Source organism: Sceloporus occidentalis, unplaced genomic scaffold, assembly GCF_023333645.1.
Source record: "Sceloporus occidentalis isolate IW3139 unplaced genomic scaffold, rSceOcc1.0.p SCAF_2, whole genome shotgun sequence".
Taxonomy (NCBI): Eukaryota; Metazoa; Chordata; class Lepidosauria; order Squamata; family Phrynosomatidae; genus Sceloporus; species Sceloporus occidentalis.
In genome coordinates, this window is record NW_028316982.1 from 144,845,949 (window position 1) to 144,862,452 (window position 16,504).

The window sequence follows — 16,504 nt, forward strand, 5'->3', positions numbered from 1 at the left end:
TTTGGGTTCCATCAGCCTTGGAGGGTGGACCATTCTAATAGGTCCTCCACCCCCGGGGGGGATTAAGGTAGCTGCCTTAAGTCGAATCTCAACCAGGAAATGATCCCTCCATGATAGGGCAGAGGTACCACCAATCTCTGCCCACGGATTGTCCCCATCCGTGCGAAAGATCACATTGAGCGTATTACCTGCGCAATGCGTTGGACCCGAGACTAATTGGGACAGGCCCATAGCCATCATGGAAGCCATGAACTCCCGAGCTGCACCTGTCAGATCTTGAGAGCCAGCATCGAAAGGGATGTTGAGGTCCTCCAGAACAAGAAGTCTGGGGGACTCCAACACCACTTCCGAGACCAGCTGTGTCAGCTCGGCCAGGGAGTCTGTTAGCACACGGGGTGCATGGTAGACCAACAATATCCCCAGACTGTCCCTAGCCTTCAGGGTCAGGTAAATACACTCAATGAAGTCCATCTTCTGGACGGGGTTCCTGGTTAGGGTAAGAGTGTTTTTATGGACGAAGGCAACACCTCCACCCCCACCCCCGCCCACATAATCTGGTGTGCTCCTTAACAACATACCCGGCTGGGAGAGCCTGTGCCCACACTGCAGTACTCTTGGCCCCCAGCCAGGTCTCAGTAATGCAAGCTAGGTCACAGTTCCTATCCTCCAGAAGGTCGTGAATAATGTGGATCTTATTCTTGATTGACCTGGCATTGCACAGGAGCAGAGACAGCGTCTGTGGTACGATTGGACTGACCCTCGGTTCTATTGGGTTAGCAGGGTGGATGGAGGGCAGGATAGGTGTTAAGTATCGATCCTGTCTTCCCTTATATTGTGATTCCACCCTCCTACCGCTATATCTCCCCTTGCCCCACACTACTTCAATTTGAGCTCCGCCAACACGATCAAAATTCACAATACACCCCACCTCTCCACCAATTCCATAACCAGTGTGTGACATAATTAATAGCCGGAGGAGAACCTGTATTAAGGACGTTCCTCAAGCTATCACAAACTTATCCAATCACACACACCAACCCACTTAGCCCCACTTCTGTCGACTGGACTTCTGCAATGAGCTCTACCTTGGGTTACCCTTCTTTCACGTTCAGAAACTGCAATTGGTACAAAATATCGCAGCCACAGTGTTCGCTGGAACACCTGGAACCGACCACATAGCAGCTGCACTGAAATCTCTTCGTTTCCTGCCAAGTTGTTTCCAGGCACGATACAAGGTGTTGGTTATAACCTTTAAAGCCCTACATGGCTTGGCTTCAGACTATTTGCAGTAGTACCTACTTCACACCCTTACAAGCCTTTAAAAAGGCGGTTAAGATGGATCTCTTCGAGCAACCCTTCCCAGATTAGCCCTCCCGCTTTCACTGTCACCGACACTGATATTGATACTGATACCCCAGCTACCCAGAATAGATAGATGTTCTCCCCTCAGCCTCTACACCCTAATTTTAGCCCCCTTTTCCTTTTTCTTATCTCTATTTTAATTTATCCTACATCATTTACTTGCGTAATTGGGACTGGGGTGGGGGAGGGAGGGTTAGGGTTTGGCTATTATTTAAAATGTATATGTTACACATTTTGGATTTTTAAAGATTGTAAGCCTGAGAGCAGGGAATCGTCTATTATCCCCTCTGTTGCTGCTTATTCCACTAAGGCTTTTGTGGGAAAGGAAAGCATGCGCCGGGGGTTCAGCGGCCTCCCTTTCCATCCCTCCTTTCTTCCTTTGAGGAGACTGCAATGGAGCCCAAGGTGCCAAGCTGCACTAAGGAGGGAAAGGCAGGAAAGGAAGGCTCTGCTTTGGAAATCAAGCTCTCTCTGTGTATCGTGTGTGTGTGTGTGTGTGTGTGTGTGTGTGTGTGTGTGTGTTTGCCTCTGCTGTTCTTATGGATGGGAATGGAGCTGAGGACTGAGGAGAGAGGAAAGGGTCAGTTTTGCGCAAATTCAGAACTTCTGTGCATCAAAGAGTCCAGTGTTTTGAAATAGCAAAGAATTTTATTAAGAACACAGAGTCAGGAATTCAGTGTTTAAGCCAGAACTGCCCACTCCAAGACAAACAATACATTAAAACCCAAACCTCTAAAACTCCACCCTCTTCCAAACCTAGCCCCCACCTCCAATTCCCACAGTCTATGCCCCACAGATAACAAGGCCACGTTTGCCATTCCCAGAAACTAGCCCCCTTTCTCCTAATACCAGCCTCCAACTTTCTTCAGCCAACATCCCACACATTGCCAAAGCGATCATTCCCATAACTTTCTAGCCAGCTGCAACAAATCCCAGCCCCCCATCTAGCTAACCTATACCACAAGCCATAAACCCAAGTCGAATTTACAACCCAAAACATCTATCTATACTATTAGCAATTAAAATTAGTGATTGGGCAGTATATAAATAAATCCTATTAATCCTATTAAAACCTAAACTTAACAAAATACACCTTTAAAACACAAACAGACATATGAACAGACAAACCTTACAAACAAAATCACAAAGGCCTTTCCTTAGCCCTACTGAATTAAAATATATTTTTTAATATTACTTATTGACAAAAATAATGTTGGTTCACTGCTGAGATTTATGTGGCTTCTCCCGTGTATGGACAATCTGATGTGTCATTAGGTATGACTTCGAAGAAAAACATTTTCCACAATGCTGGCATTTGTATGGCCTCTGTCCTGTGTGGACTCTCTGATGTGTCATTAGGTGTGACTTACGATAAAAACATTTCGCACAATGCTGGCATTTGTATGGCTTCTCTCCTGTGTGGACAATCTGATGTCTCACTAGGTGTGACTTCTGAGAAAAACTTTTCCCACAGTGCTGGCATTTGTATGGCTTCACTCTTGTGTGGACTCTCTGATGTGTCACTAGGTGTGACTTACGATAAAAACATTTCGCACAATGCTGGCATTTGTATGGCTTCTCTCCTGTGTGGACAATCTGATGTCTCACTAGGTGTGACTTACGATAAAAACACTTCGCACAATGCTGGCATTTGTATGGCTTCTCTCCTGTGTGGACAATCTGATGTCTCACTAGGTTTGACTTCTGAGAAAAACTTTTCCCACAATGCTGGCATTTGTATGGCTTCTCTCCTGTGTGAACAATCTGATGTCTCACTATGTGTGACTTCTGAGAAAAACTTTTCCCACAATGCTGGCATTTGTATGGCTTCACTCTTGTGTGGACTCTCTGATGTGTCATTAGGTGTGACTTATGATAAAAACATTTCACACAATGCTGGCATTTGTATGGCTTCTCTCCTTTGTGGACTCTCTGATGTCTCACTAGGACTGACTTCTGAGAAAAACCTTTCCCACAACACTGGCATTTGTATGGCTTCTCCCCTGTGTGGACTCTCTGATGTCTCACTAGGACTGACTTCTGAGAAAAACCTTTCCCACAATGCTGGCATTTGTATGGCTTCTCCCCTGTGTGGACTCTCTGATGTCTCACTAGGACTGACTTCTGAGAAAAACCTTTCCCACAACGCTGGTATTTGCATGGCTTCTCTCCTGTGTGGACTCTCTGATGTGTCCCTAAGTGTGACTTCTGATAAAAACATTTCACACAATGCTGGCATTTGTATGGCTTCACTCCAGTGTGAACTTTTTGATGTGCCATTAGGTATGACTTCCAAGTAAAACATTTCCCACAACGCTGGCATTTGTGTGGCTTCTCTCTGGTGTGGACTCTCTGATGCATGACAAGGATTGACTTGTAAGCAAAACGTTCCCCACAATTCTGGCATTTATGTGACTTCTTTCCTGTGTGGACTCTATCATGAATCAAATGTTCTTCTGTAAAGGACAATGACAGATAAGACTGAAAATCAGAGTTAAGAAAGGAGGCTGTTACCCCATGAATTAGCCCTCATTAACACCTCCATATTTGAGATTAAATTAATAAAGTTGCTGTGAGGAACCCAAGCGTGACCCTGCTGTTTATGCCCCTAAATCCATGGAACGACTGTATCCTTACTCACAGGAGCTAGCAAAGAAGAGACTGTATGGGGACTGCCTTGAAGGAATCAGTGGAAGCAGATAGTCAAAGGACTGTGGAAAAAATATCCCATGAAACATGTGCAATAATACTTGGATTGATTGGTGGCATCATATTCTGTGAGACTGCCATAGAGTGCTGAGTTAGAGCACATGGCATGATGCAAGCTAACTGCAGAGGTCACTTCATGGTGTTTGGTGCCAGGAGATGACTCAAAACCAATACGTTATACAGCTAAAATGGGGATTGGTGTGGATTGGACTGGAGTTGTGTGTAAAAGAGATGGTGAAGTTGATGGAAGTCAGAGAGGAGAAATTGCAAATATTTGTATTATTTAGCAACTCAAGATAGAGAACCTCCAAGGATTTAGATGAAATCAACTGTGTTGGTGACTTATTTTTAAGTGTGGAAAGTGGTCAGTTCATTATCAATATCTGTATCTGGATATTTGCTTCCCTACTCTGCTCTGTTATTGTTGAGCTGTATCTGGGAGCATCCCCCTCAGATTGTGCTGTATTTTGGCTTGGGAACACAATCAGAATTCAGAGCCAAGAAGGACCCAAGAGCCAGTGTGCTAATCCTTTATGTCTGATATATTTGCACCAAGCACCCATTGCATTCAATTTGGTTTTAGACCTGCCTCCCAATCCCCAAGGCCCCTCTCTTGGCCCTTCCCAGAGGTCCCTTCCTCGCCACACAGAGCTAGGCGATCCTGGCTTTGCTCCTGCCTTCCCCTCCTGGCTCCCATCTGCCAGATCCCCTTGCCTTTCTCCCTCTGCTCCCCAACCTTCCCTCTTGCCCATCTGCACTGCTTCAGCATTTCACCTTCGGCATCTCTTCTCTATCACAGACACACACCCACAGCGCCTGATGCATAAAAGGGACACTTTGAGGTTCATTTGTTGAGAAAGGCAGGATAATAAATATATAAATAATAGGAAAGGCAGAACAAAGGGGCTGGGACCTGGACGCCAACTTTGGTGAGGGTAAAATGCCAGAAAGCAGGCTTACGACATCTCTAGGACGGGGATGAACTACTGTTGGTGATGGGGGGGGGTCACATTGCCCCCCAGGGGATCTCAGAGGCACCTCCACATTGTATTCCCGGGGGGGGGGGATAAGTAATATTTTGCCCCTCAATATCCAACAGCATCCCTTTGGGGAAGTGATGTCCATTTGCCATTGTTCTCTAAGCCATTGCAAGGCCAAGGGAGGCATTTTGCCCAAGAAGCCGCTCCAGAGTCTCAAAAGGCTGGAAGAGGGGCCAAAAAGCTAGAAAACATGGTCAGGGATGGGCTGAGGAGCATTTGGAGCCAAAACACATTTCTCTCCATGGTTCCTTCCCACAAAATCCTAGAATTGACAGTTTAAGTTAGGGTATTTAGAACCCTTAGAAAGTGGAGAGCAATAGTGCCTCACTAAACTACAAATTCCAAGATTTCACAGAATGTTGCTATGACTATTAAATAAAGTGTGAAAGGGATCTAGGAGTCCTGGTAGACCACAAGTTGAACCTGGATCGACAGTGTTTTGCAGCAGCTCAAAAGGCGAATGTGATTCTAGGCTACATCAATATGATATAGTGTTATGGCAGGGGGTTGGACTGGATAGCCCTTCTATAGTTTCTATGATTCTATGTTGTAGATGAAGGGAAGTAATAATGCAACTCTGTTCTGCTTTGGTCAGGCCCTCACTTGGAATACTGTGTCCACTTCTGGTCACCACAATTCAAAAAGGATGTTGAGAAGCTGGAGTGTATCCAAAGAAGAGCAAGGAAAATGGTGAAGGGTCTGGAAACCATCAAGCTCTATGAGGAGTGGTTTATGGAGCTGGGAATGTTTAATTTGAAGAAAAGGTTAAGAGTGGATATGATAGCCTTGGTCAACTATTTGAAGAGTTACTGAGGATTGCTTTCTGCTCCTCTAGAGCAAAGGACACTGGACTGAAGCCACAGGAAAAGGGGTTCTACCTAAACATTACAAGGAACTTCCTGAGCTATGCCACAGTGGAATATTCCGCCTCAGAGCATGGTGGCATCTCATTATTATTATTATTATTATTATTAATTTCTAAAGTTCTCCTTCTTTGAAGGTCTTTAAGGGTCTTTGAAGGTCTGTAAACAAAGGCTGGGTGGCCATCTGTCGAGGATGCTTTCAATGTGTCTCCTGCATGGCAAGGGGTTGAACCAGATGGTCCTTGTGATCTATTCCAGCTCTGTGATTCTATAATTCTAAAGTGGAATCACAGTGCCATGATAATCTAGAATGAAAGGGCCCTCAGTCTTCATAGTAAGGGCAATGAATTGATCTTCCTTACCCACAGAGGCCACATTCTCGTAATTCTCCATCATCACATCATTGTACATAAGTCTTTGCTTGTTGGTCAACAGTTTCCATTCCTCCTCAGTGAAATATACCGCCACATCCGCAAAGGTCACCTGCAATAGAAAATAGCCCTCATCCAGAGAATGACTAATAAAAGGGGAGGGAGAAGCACATGATGCATCCCAAAAATTATTTGATCACCTCAGAATTTAGTCCAGGAAATAAACTTTAAATTCTGTTAGCAAGAGAAAAGCTACTGCCTTTGAGACCTAGTTTGTAATATACAATATAATCAACAATATAATTTAGACCATGGCTGGGCTACTGATGATGGATTAGCATACTGACTATCCTGACACGTAGGACCTTATCACACATGGGGTGGGGGTTGCAGCTCAGATCCGCAGTCACTCCTGTTCTAGCAATGCAAAGCGTGATTTTTTTTACACCAGATCCAGAGTCACTCCTCTCTAGCAATTCGGATTGAGGTTAAAACGTCATGTTTTTGCACACCAGGTTGCCTTTCTGTTGTCCTTCCAAAGTGAGGGGCAAGCAAAGTCAGTTCGATTCCAAGCAAATCACGTGATGCGGATTCAAGTAAAGGGGAGTGAGTGCACATTGTATTACCACACCAGAGCATACTTTGAGGGTTCAACAATGCGAATCGGCACCCTTGGGCATGCTCAGTGGGGCTCTGGACACTGTCCTCCTTTCCTGCCCCCTCCTTAGCTGTCATCCTTCATAGAGGTGAAGGAGGAGGCAGGGGATGATGGGATCGGTAGCAGGTTGAAGGAGAGGAGCAGATCAGAGTCTAGGAACAGTTAGGGGATGATGGGATAGGTCGCTGGGGGTCCCTGGGGCCAGGATGGGGATGCAGGAGAAGGCAGGGGATGATGGGATAGGTCCCTGGGGGTCCCTGGGGCAAGGATCAGGATGCAGGAGAAGGCAGGGGATGATGGGATAGCTCTCTGGAGGTCCCTGGGGCCAGGATCAGGATGCAGGAGCAGTCAGGGGATGATGGGATAGGTCGCTGGGGGTCCCTGGGGCCAGGATCAGGATGCAGGAGAAGGCAGGGGATGATGGGATAGGTCACTGGGGATCCCTGGGGCCAGGATCGGGATGAAGGAGAAGGCAGGGGATGATGGGATAGGTTGCTGGGGGTCCCTGGGGCCAGGATCAGGATGCAGGAGAAGGCAGGGGATGATGGGATAGGTCGCTGGGCGTCCCTGGGGCCAGGATCAGGATGCAGGAGCAGTCAGGGGATGACAGGATAGGTTGCTGGGGGTCCCTGGGGCCAGGATCAGGATGCAGGAGCAGTCAGGGGATGATGGGATAGGTAGCTGGGGGTACCTTGGGCCAGGATTGGGATGCAGGGGCAGTCAGGGGATGATGGGTTAGCTCGCTGGGGGTCCCTGGGGCCAGGATCGGGATGCAGGAGTCAGGGGATGATGGGATTGGTAGGAGGCTGAAGGAGGGGAGCAGATCAGGGTCTAGGAGAAGGCAGGGGATGATGGGATTGGTGGCAGGCTGAAGGAAGGGATCATATCGGGGTCTAGGAGGATGCAGGGGACGCAGGGGATGATGGGATCGGCTGGTTGGCAGAAAGGAGGAGATGGCATGAAGGAAGAGGAGGGGAATGACGGAGCAGGACGCAGGGGCCAAGGAGGGTGGCATCAGAGTGCTTTTTCACACCAGAACAAATTGCAGTGCAATCGAAGGCAGCCTGGAAGCGAATTCTCTGGAGTCATGAGAACAGGACCCGGAACAATGGATGCAAGCTACAGGAAAAGAGATTCAACCTCAACATTAGGAGGAAGAACTTCCTGACAGTAAGGGCTTTTCGACAGTGGAACAAACTCCCTCGGAGTGTAGTGGAGTTTCCTTCCTTGGAGGTCTTTAAGCAGAGGCTGGATGGCCATCTGTCAATGGGGGATGCTTTGATTTGGATTTCCTGCATGGCAGGGGGTTGGACTGGATGGCCCTTGTGGTTTCTTCCAACTCTATGATTCTATGAACATTGGACTTTTTCCCCGTTTTTCTCAAAATGAGGGGTGACTTCTGAAACACTGTTGAAGCAATTCGCAAGGGGCTCCCATAGAAATCAATGGCGTCTGATAAAACAGTCAGTTTATGACATGAAACCGGATCATTGGAACTGCAATCACTTTGGAAGTGAGCTGGAACGGAGTCACAACACCACCAAAAAGCTCAGTGTGATATGCTCCGTATAGTACATTTGGCTTCCAAAGATTATAGTGCATTTAGCCATTTGTTGCCAAATTTCAGAGGCAAATGTCATTTCTAAAAAGCAGTTCTGGACAGCACTGTGGGCTTGAGGGCCATGGGGCCAACCCCAAATTAGATCCAGAGACATTCTCCCTTATCCCCCAACATTTCAGAGATGGAAAAAACAAGACACATGTGGACAAGCAACGCCAGAAAGTGGTGAAGATGGTCAAACTTGTTTATGAGGAAGATCACACAAGCGGGGAAGGGCACAGCACTTTGCTTTTGCCTCAGACTCCTAGCAAGGACATGTCCCTGCCCCCTTCTTTCTTCGCCTTTCCCCATGTTTGAGTTGATGGGGTGCAAACTCCTTGGCATTCATTATGCAGAAACTGGAGTCAGCTGAAGAAAGGGGAAAGTGGGAGGAGAAGAGAGAAACCAGGACATTTTAAACGCCCCCGAAATAATGGGGTGACAGAGGATTAACCAGGACTGTCTCTGCCAAACTCGGACAGTATTGTATTTCATTCCTTTCATAAATAGGCCCAGCAGTGACCCAGATGAAGCTAATAGGATAGTGACTCACCAAAGAACTGTTGTACCTCGGTAGCCTCTTTCTCTTGGAGCCCAGCTCCCTCTGGTTGGCTTCTCTGTCAGCCATCAGGTGGACAGCGGTCCTGGTGGTCCTGCACTTGGGTCACTTCCAGCAAGAGAAGAGCCAAAGCCGTGTACAAGGAGGCCAAGATGAAGGTCCTGAGAAAAGGGACCAGGGTTAGGACTGGCTTGGCAAGAAACCCTGCAGCAGTCAAAGACAAAGAGAACAGCATCCTGCTGGGGACATACGCAGGTGACATATGCCGCCTTTGGGCCCATGCAGAGGTGGGTATCCCCTTCCTCCCTCTGCACCAAACAAAGCCCCCTGGACCTAACATAGATTCACTGCAGCTCCCCTACACAACAGATACGCCATGCCATATTAGTCGTGGGGGATTAGGGCGTGGGAAATTGGAGAGGGCCCTGGTTATGTCCCCGTAGCTAGATGTGAAATGAGTGCATCATTTGCTGAAACCTCCTGACCTTCCCAGTGGCCCTCAGAGGAAGATGTCTTCGTTTTGCTTCTGGCTACAAAAACACAGCTGGATTTGTCTCCAGTACCTCGCACCCAACACTCTCACCAGGCATTGAATGGCCATGTGAGATGGCTTCCGCCTCTCTCTCCCAGCCCCCAAAGCCCAGCCTCCCCACTGCCCCTGAGTCCCCTGCCCCCCCTTCCTCAGACCCCCACAGGCTCCTTCCTTTCTTCCTTCACCCCAAAATGGAGGGCCAGAGGCACAAAGAGACACACTTCCTTTTGGCCCAAGGAGCCTGACCTCCTGCTCTCTCTGGAGCCTCAGGAGAGAAAGAGAGGCCTCTGTTCAACTGAGGCCTCAGAGAAGGTTCTGGAAAATTATTCCCCAAAGTCACAAGCAGCACAAAATGGCCGCTGCAAAGATAAAATGGCCGCCTGTGCCTCAGCGCTTGGCAGTTTGATGCCTTTAGGGAAGCCAAAATGGAGGATGAAAGGGCCCCAAAGTCAGAAGGGTCCGCAAACAGGATTCCTGAACCTAAACAATCCAGAAAGGTTTTCCTGATCACACACGATGGATGAGAGAACACAAAAAGTCCCCAAACAGGATTTCCAAACCTTAACAACACCTAAACATTTTCCTGATGCTATTGAAAGGAGGAACCTGATCCCCTCTTTAATTACAATCAATAGTGAAAGATATTAATATTAAGTGTGCCCATCATCCACAGCTCAGGTCTTGACCGCTCAGGGAGGCCAGTCCAGCGTCCGTCCTCCTTTCCTAATGCATTCCTCCTCTTTTCCCCAGCATCAGCCCCTTTCCCAAGAAGGCTGCATCTGCACTATAGAAATGAGGCACTTTGACACCGCTTTAACTGCTCAGTGCTATGGAAACCAGGCTTTTTTCCTTTGTGACACTTAGCCTTCTCTGCCAGAGAGCTCTAGTGCTGCAACAAACTACAAATCCCAGGATTCCACTGGATGGAGCCAGGAAAGTTACAGCGGTTTCAAACTGAATTATTTCTTCAGTGCAGATACAGCCTGATTCAGTTGTAAACGTGTAGAAGCAACAAAGGCTGATTTTTTCTCTTAAAAATGGTTTTACTTTTTGAAAGATAAGCAGTTTGTTTTTCTGTCTAATCCTTATTCTTCTTCTTGTTGTTGTTGTTTGTATGTATCATTCTTGGTCATATGAGATGGTTTGGTCTGCCATCTTCCTTCTTGCCTGAAAATCTATCCATAAGAAAACTGGGGAGACTTTTAAAACCTCCCAAAGGAGGTACTTTTGGCCTAGTTTGGGAGGCAGCCTCCTCTTGGAAGCCAAAGCCCAATGTTTGAGAAGAATAACAAGGCTTCTTTTAAAACTATCCTCCCCATTTCTGTATAAGAAAACCCTCTCAGAAAAGAGACACACTTCCTCCCTTTTGGCCCAAGGAGCCTGGCCTCCTTCTCTCTCTGGAGCCTCAGGAGAGAAAGAGAGGCCTGAGAGAAGGTTCTGGAACATTCTTCCCCACACTCACAAGCAGCACACAAAATGGCTGCCGGAAAACAAAATGGCTGCCGGAAAACAAAATGGCTGCCTGTGCCTCAGCGCTTGGCAGTTTGAGGCCTTCAGGGAAGGCAAAATGGAGGATGAAGGGGCCCCAAAGTCAGGATTTGTGAACCTTAACAACAGCTAAAATGGGAAACCAAAAGGCAATTCCCAGAGCTCCCTGACACTGAGCCATGGCCATGACAGTGGTTCAGGCAAGAATGCCCAGGAGTGGTGGCACTAATGATGATTAAGGGGTGGTGGCAGCCCCATCCCTGCCCCACAGCCCTCAAAACAGCTTCATCATCATCATCATCATCATAGCTACAGCAGGAGAGCCATCCCCTTTGGGGAGTCCCACTCTCCCACCTTCAGAGAGAGTGGGCCATGCCTAGAAGGACTGCTGGGCTCCTTGCCTCCTCACCCTGAGGGCAAGGCCAAAGAAAAGCAGCAGCAGACCCAAGCAGCCAGACCTCAGCAAAGCAGAGAAGCCTAACACTTCCAGGCCTTGACTGTCTCTCTCCTCCTCACTCACTCTTCCGCACAGAGCTAAATAGAGAAACAGAGGCTCCTCCTCCTCCTCTTGAGGCTGGCCAATGGGGGCAGAGGAGCTGGAAGACCCCGCCCACTGCCCAGACTCACAGTTGGCATTCTGGCGGCCATTTTGTGTTCTGGCGGCCATTTTGTTTTCCGGCAGCCATTTTGTTTTCCGGCAGCCATTTTGTGTGCTGCTTGTGAGTGTGGGGAATAATGTTCCAGAACCTTCTCTGAGGCCTCTCTTTCTCTCCTGAGGCTCCAGAGAGAGAAGGAGGCCAGGCTCCTTGGGCCAAAAGGGAGGAAGTGTGTCCCTTTGTGTGTCTTTTCTGAGAGGGTTTTCTTATTACACAGCTCTGCTCCTTCTGGGGAACAAGGGTTTTAAAAGGGATCAGAAATGGGAATGATACTTTTAATACAAGTCTTATTCTTCCTCTTTACAAACATTGGGCTTTGGCTTCTAAGAGGAGGCTGCCCCCCAAACTAGGCCAAAAGTACCTCCTTTGGGAGGTTTTAAAAGTCTCCCCAGTTTTCTTATGGATAGATTTTCAGGCAAGAAGGAAGGCGAGACACCAGACCATCTCATATGACCAAGAATGATACATACAAACAACAACAACAAGAAGAATAAGGATTAGACAGAAAAACAAACTGCTTAGTTTTTGAAAGTAAAACCATTATTAAGAGGGTAAAAACCAGACTTGGGTACTTTACATCCAGCTCAGGCTGTATTTGCACTGCAGAAATATTCCACTTCGAAACCGTCTTAACTCTCCTGGCTCCATCCTGTGGAATCCTGGGATTTGTAGTTTGTTGCAGCACCAGAGATCCAGAGCCACCCCAAGGCAAGGCTCTCCAGTGGCTCTATTGGCCCTCCTTTGCTTGTGAATACTGACTATCTCAGGGAGCCTCTATATTAGAGCATCAGGGAAACTTTTAGGTATTGTTAAGGTTGGGAAATCCTGTTTGGGGTCACTTCTGACTTTAGGAATCTTACATCCTCCATTATGAGTTTCCTGAAGGACTCAAACTGTCCACTGCGAAGCGCTGAGGCTGAGGCGGCCATTTTGTGTTCTGGCATCCATTTTGTGGTCCAGCGGCCATTTTGAGACTGGCCCATTGTGACTTCAGTCTGAAGGATTAAGATGGGACTATTGCGAACTCAGGCGGAGGCTTCTTGCCTGAAGAACTGAGAATGGCCCATTGTGATCTCACCCTCAAGTTGCTTGCCTTAAATATTGAGAGGGGACTATTGTGACTTAAGGCTTACCTGAAGGATTAAGACTGGCCCATTGCAACATCAGGTTGATGCTCCTTGCCGGAAGGAATGAGACTGGCCCATTGTGACTTCAGCCTGAAGCACCTTCCCCCGAAGGATTGAGAATGGCCCATTGTGACCTAAGGCTGATTCTCTTTCCCTCATGCATTGAGTCTGCTCATTTTGACTTCAGGCTGATGCACCTTGCCTGAAGTATTCAGACGGTACTATTGTGACTTCAGACTGGTGCTCCTTACCTAGGGTTGCCATGTCCCGGGGGGCAGGACATTCCTGATTTTGGACCGTTCTGCACGGTCCCGGTCCGGTTTTGGTTCCGTCCTGGGTGCCCCCCGGGTTTTGTTAGGGCGTCGCTGCCGCCGCGCCTTTAACCACTCTTACTTGCGGCTGCTCTTCCTTGCGGCTGCCGCCGCCATCAATGTGGCTGTTCCTGCGGCCCCTCTTGCCACTGCCACCACCACCAACACAGCTTTTGCCGCAAGCCCGCTAGCCCCCAGAGTTCTGCGCAGGTGCGCGCAGGGCTTAGTGAGAGCCTGGAGCTCCTCTGCTTGGCTGGCAGGCTGTGCTGACCAATAGCGGAACAGCCTGTCCCCTGCTTCAGGAGTCCTCTGTTTGTTCCCCGCGGAGTGGCGAGGAACTTCTGAGGCGCTTGTAGGGCAGCAGCTTCTTCTTCTCCCCAGATGCACGGATACCAACGCCGCAAATCCGACCACCCAAACAAAAGATATTTTAGTTGTGCAGGTAAGAGTCCAGGCAGAAGCTGACACACACAGCACCTTCCATTATTTCTCAGTAATGAAGTCAGATCTCCAAAGAGAGGGAATTTCACATTGAGGGAGCCACAGAAAAGAAGTCCCTTCCCAAAGTCCTGGTTCTGTAGGGTTGCTGGAGTTAAAACTGGAGAGAGCTCCTCTTCCTTTAATGCTTTTGAAGAAGAAGATATTTCAACTGGCCCTCCTGGTGTATGTCACTAAAATGTGTTCCCAGCTTACACTTTGCAAACTGCTTAGAAAGTGCTTAAGGGCATTGAGAAACGGCACGGAAATGTACTTGCTATTGCTGCTGTGGCATGGCTGTTAAAGTGGTGTGAAACTGCTTCAATTCTGCAGCGGGGATACACCCTTTGATGTCATTACCGGAAAGAAATAATTGAATTTATGTGTAGCCATCCACTGATGTCTAATTTTATAACTGATGCTTCATAAGATTAAAAACAATCTCAGCCACATGATAAAAAATGCAATTGCCTGTTTGATGCATCACGCAATCAAGCCATTAAACAGCATGGCAATTGCATGTTACCTAAGCATCCCTACAGGAGATTGTCCTGACTGATGTATTCTGGCAGAAATCCCCTTTACGGCTCAGGCAGAACCCCAAAGGTTGCATGGCATCTTGTTCAGGAACAAAGAAACCAGCAAAAATACTCAATTCCTGGGTGTCTTACAGAAGAGACTGAGGCCTTTCCCTGACCCCTTCCTTTATTTGCAGAGCGAGGCAGGTGGCAGCGGGACCGTAAGTCCAACTATGGTGGCAACAGGAACCACGTCTAGGGTGCATAAAGGCACCATCCCTATCACCAGCCCTGGTGTAAGAAGAATTCCATTGAGAGGAAAAGGAAGAGAAAGTCTCCATTCAACTAGGAACCATGTGCTGATCCATATCTTACGTGTATGGATATATATAGGTATATAGATTTGAATACAATATTGACTCTTCTGTTTTTATTGAAGAACATTGGAAAAATAAGAAAATATTAATTTAAAATAATCTTGGATGTCTTGGGAAAAGATCAGCTAGTTCTGAAGCCTCAAGAAAGAAACCAAAAGAAAGAAAGAAAGAAAGAAAGAAAGAGGACTTAGCATTCCTTTATATTTAGGACAACACTTTGCCAGTGACCGAGTGTTTTCTGATCTAAATCTGTTGTTTAGAGAGTGAGTATGCTGTTTAGAGGGTTATTACATTTATTACATTTAGGAATTATTCAATTTCCTAGATTGTAAAACAGCTGTAATTTGTATTCTTCTGTAATAAAATGTAAGATGGACATTTTCACTCATCTGCTCACTACCTTGTGCTTTTTTGGGGTTGCTCCTTGTATTTTAGGATGTTTATTTATTGACATCTTTATTTGGAGATCAGTAATAGGGAGATGCACACTGGGGTTAGGAGGAGTTCTGTTTTAGCTCTTTGCTGGACAGAATTTGTTTTGGGTCTCTGAGTCAAGCTCTTAACGGCAGAAAGACTGCAAAATACTCCAAACCAAGACCACCCCCCTTGCCTTAGAGGTGAGCTGTAAAATGCATCAATAAGCAAACCAAGCAACCAAACATGGGTTCCGTTTTCCATACAGCGTGCAAAAGGATCTCCAAGCAGCTTGGAGACTAACTGAAAGGAAGACTCTGGTAGCATGAGCTTTTGTAGACTTGCATCTATTTCTTCAGAAGCAGATGTCGACTCACATCTATGAAAGCTGATCTTACTGGCTTCTCTCTTTTTGTTAATCTCAAAGGTCCTCCAAGATTCCTTTGCACACCGACTTTCCCAAATAACAGGGCAGTCCCTTTGAATTTTCCGTACAGAGTGGCAGTTCTCTGAGGGACTGTCCAATGTGTCAAATTTCTTCTCCACATTTAAACACAGGACACAACTAGGCTATGTATTGTGCATGTTTGTGAGAGTGAGAAACATGGAAGATAACGAAGAGCAAGTCCTTTGATGCCAGCATCTTTGAAAAAGTGTTTAATATTGTCTGTGGAAGACTCTAAAATCGGACAGTTTCATCTAATCCTGTGCCTATCTCATCATCCGGATCTCAAGCATTTGCTTGGCCACATACATCCCTGAGTGATGTTACGTGGACCTCTGCCTCTTAGGCTTAGCATAAGTCTGTAATTCTTCTGTCATCATTATTTTAAAGCCGTTTACAAAATGGACCTTCCGTGAATTGTTCTCTTGCTCGCTTGCTCTCTCCAACCAGTACTCAATGAGATACACAAGACCTTTCTATCCCAAGCCTTTGGGAACTGATTGTTAACAAGAGAAAGGCTTTTATAGTGCCGGACTCTTTTAAAGTAAGCTTTGAAATAGGACCCCAGAAGGATGCGTTGAGATGCTACTAGGCCTGCTTTCTGGCCCAAGACCTTCAGCCCTCCAAACTTGATCTGGGATTACTGCAGAAAGTCAAGGAAAGCTGCACATCCATGCTTGTGTGGCAACGGAAGACGGGCTCAGAATCTCCTTTTCTTGCCTTACGCTGCTTCGTGTTTTACCCAGTCGTGTTACAGACCGTGTTCAAACAGGGAGCCATTCTCAACAACAGGATTGTTGTTGTGTGCCTTCAAGTCATTTCCAGCTTATGACAACCCCTAAGGAAAACCAGTCCTGGGGTTTGTTCAGACGTGGTTTGCCATTACCTTCCCCTGAGGCTGAGAGCATGGGACTGATCTTGGAAGCTATAATGGTTAATAATGATAATAATAATAATAATAATAATAATAATAATAATACCTAGAGTCAGTCCTGGT

General features: G+C 47.0%; 1 protein-coding gene across 1 annotated transcript; it reads right to left on the reverse strand.

The window, feature by feature from the left end:
- Positions 1-2,439: 2,439 nt before the first annotated feature.
- On the reverse strand, positions 2,440-9,231 carry LOC149319100 (uncharacterized). Its single transcript, XM_089508381.1, has 3 exons — positions 9,157-9,231; positions 6,337-6,457; positions 2,440-3,818 (listed from the first exon to the last, which is right to left on the reverse strand). The coding sequence occupies exons 1-3, from the start codon at positions 9,229-9,231 to the stop codon at positions 2,581-2,583; spliced, it is 1,434 nt and encodes a 477-aa protein (XP_089364507.1). The 3' UTR covers positions 2,440-2,580.
- Positions 9,232-16,504: the final 7,273 nt, after the last annotated feature.

Coding starts and splice junctions, on each gene's coding strand:
- LOC149319100 (XM_089508381.1), bottom strand. CDS start 9,231: ATGGCTGACAGAGAAGCCAACCAGAGGGAGCTGGGCTCCAAGAGAAAG. Junction 6,458..9,156: donor CGAGGTACAACAGTTCTTTG/GTGAGTCACTAT, acceptor TTTCTATTGCAG/GTGACCTTTGCGGATGTGGC. Junction 3,819..6,336: donor CGAGAATGTGGCCTCTGTGG/GTAAGGAAGATC, acceptor TGTCCTTTACAG/AAGAACATTTGATTCATGAT.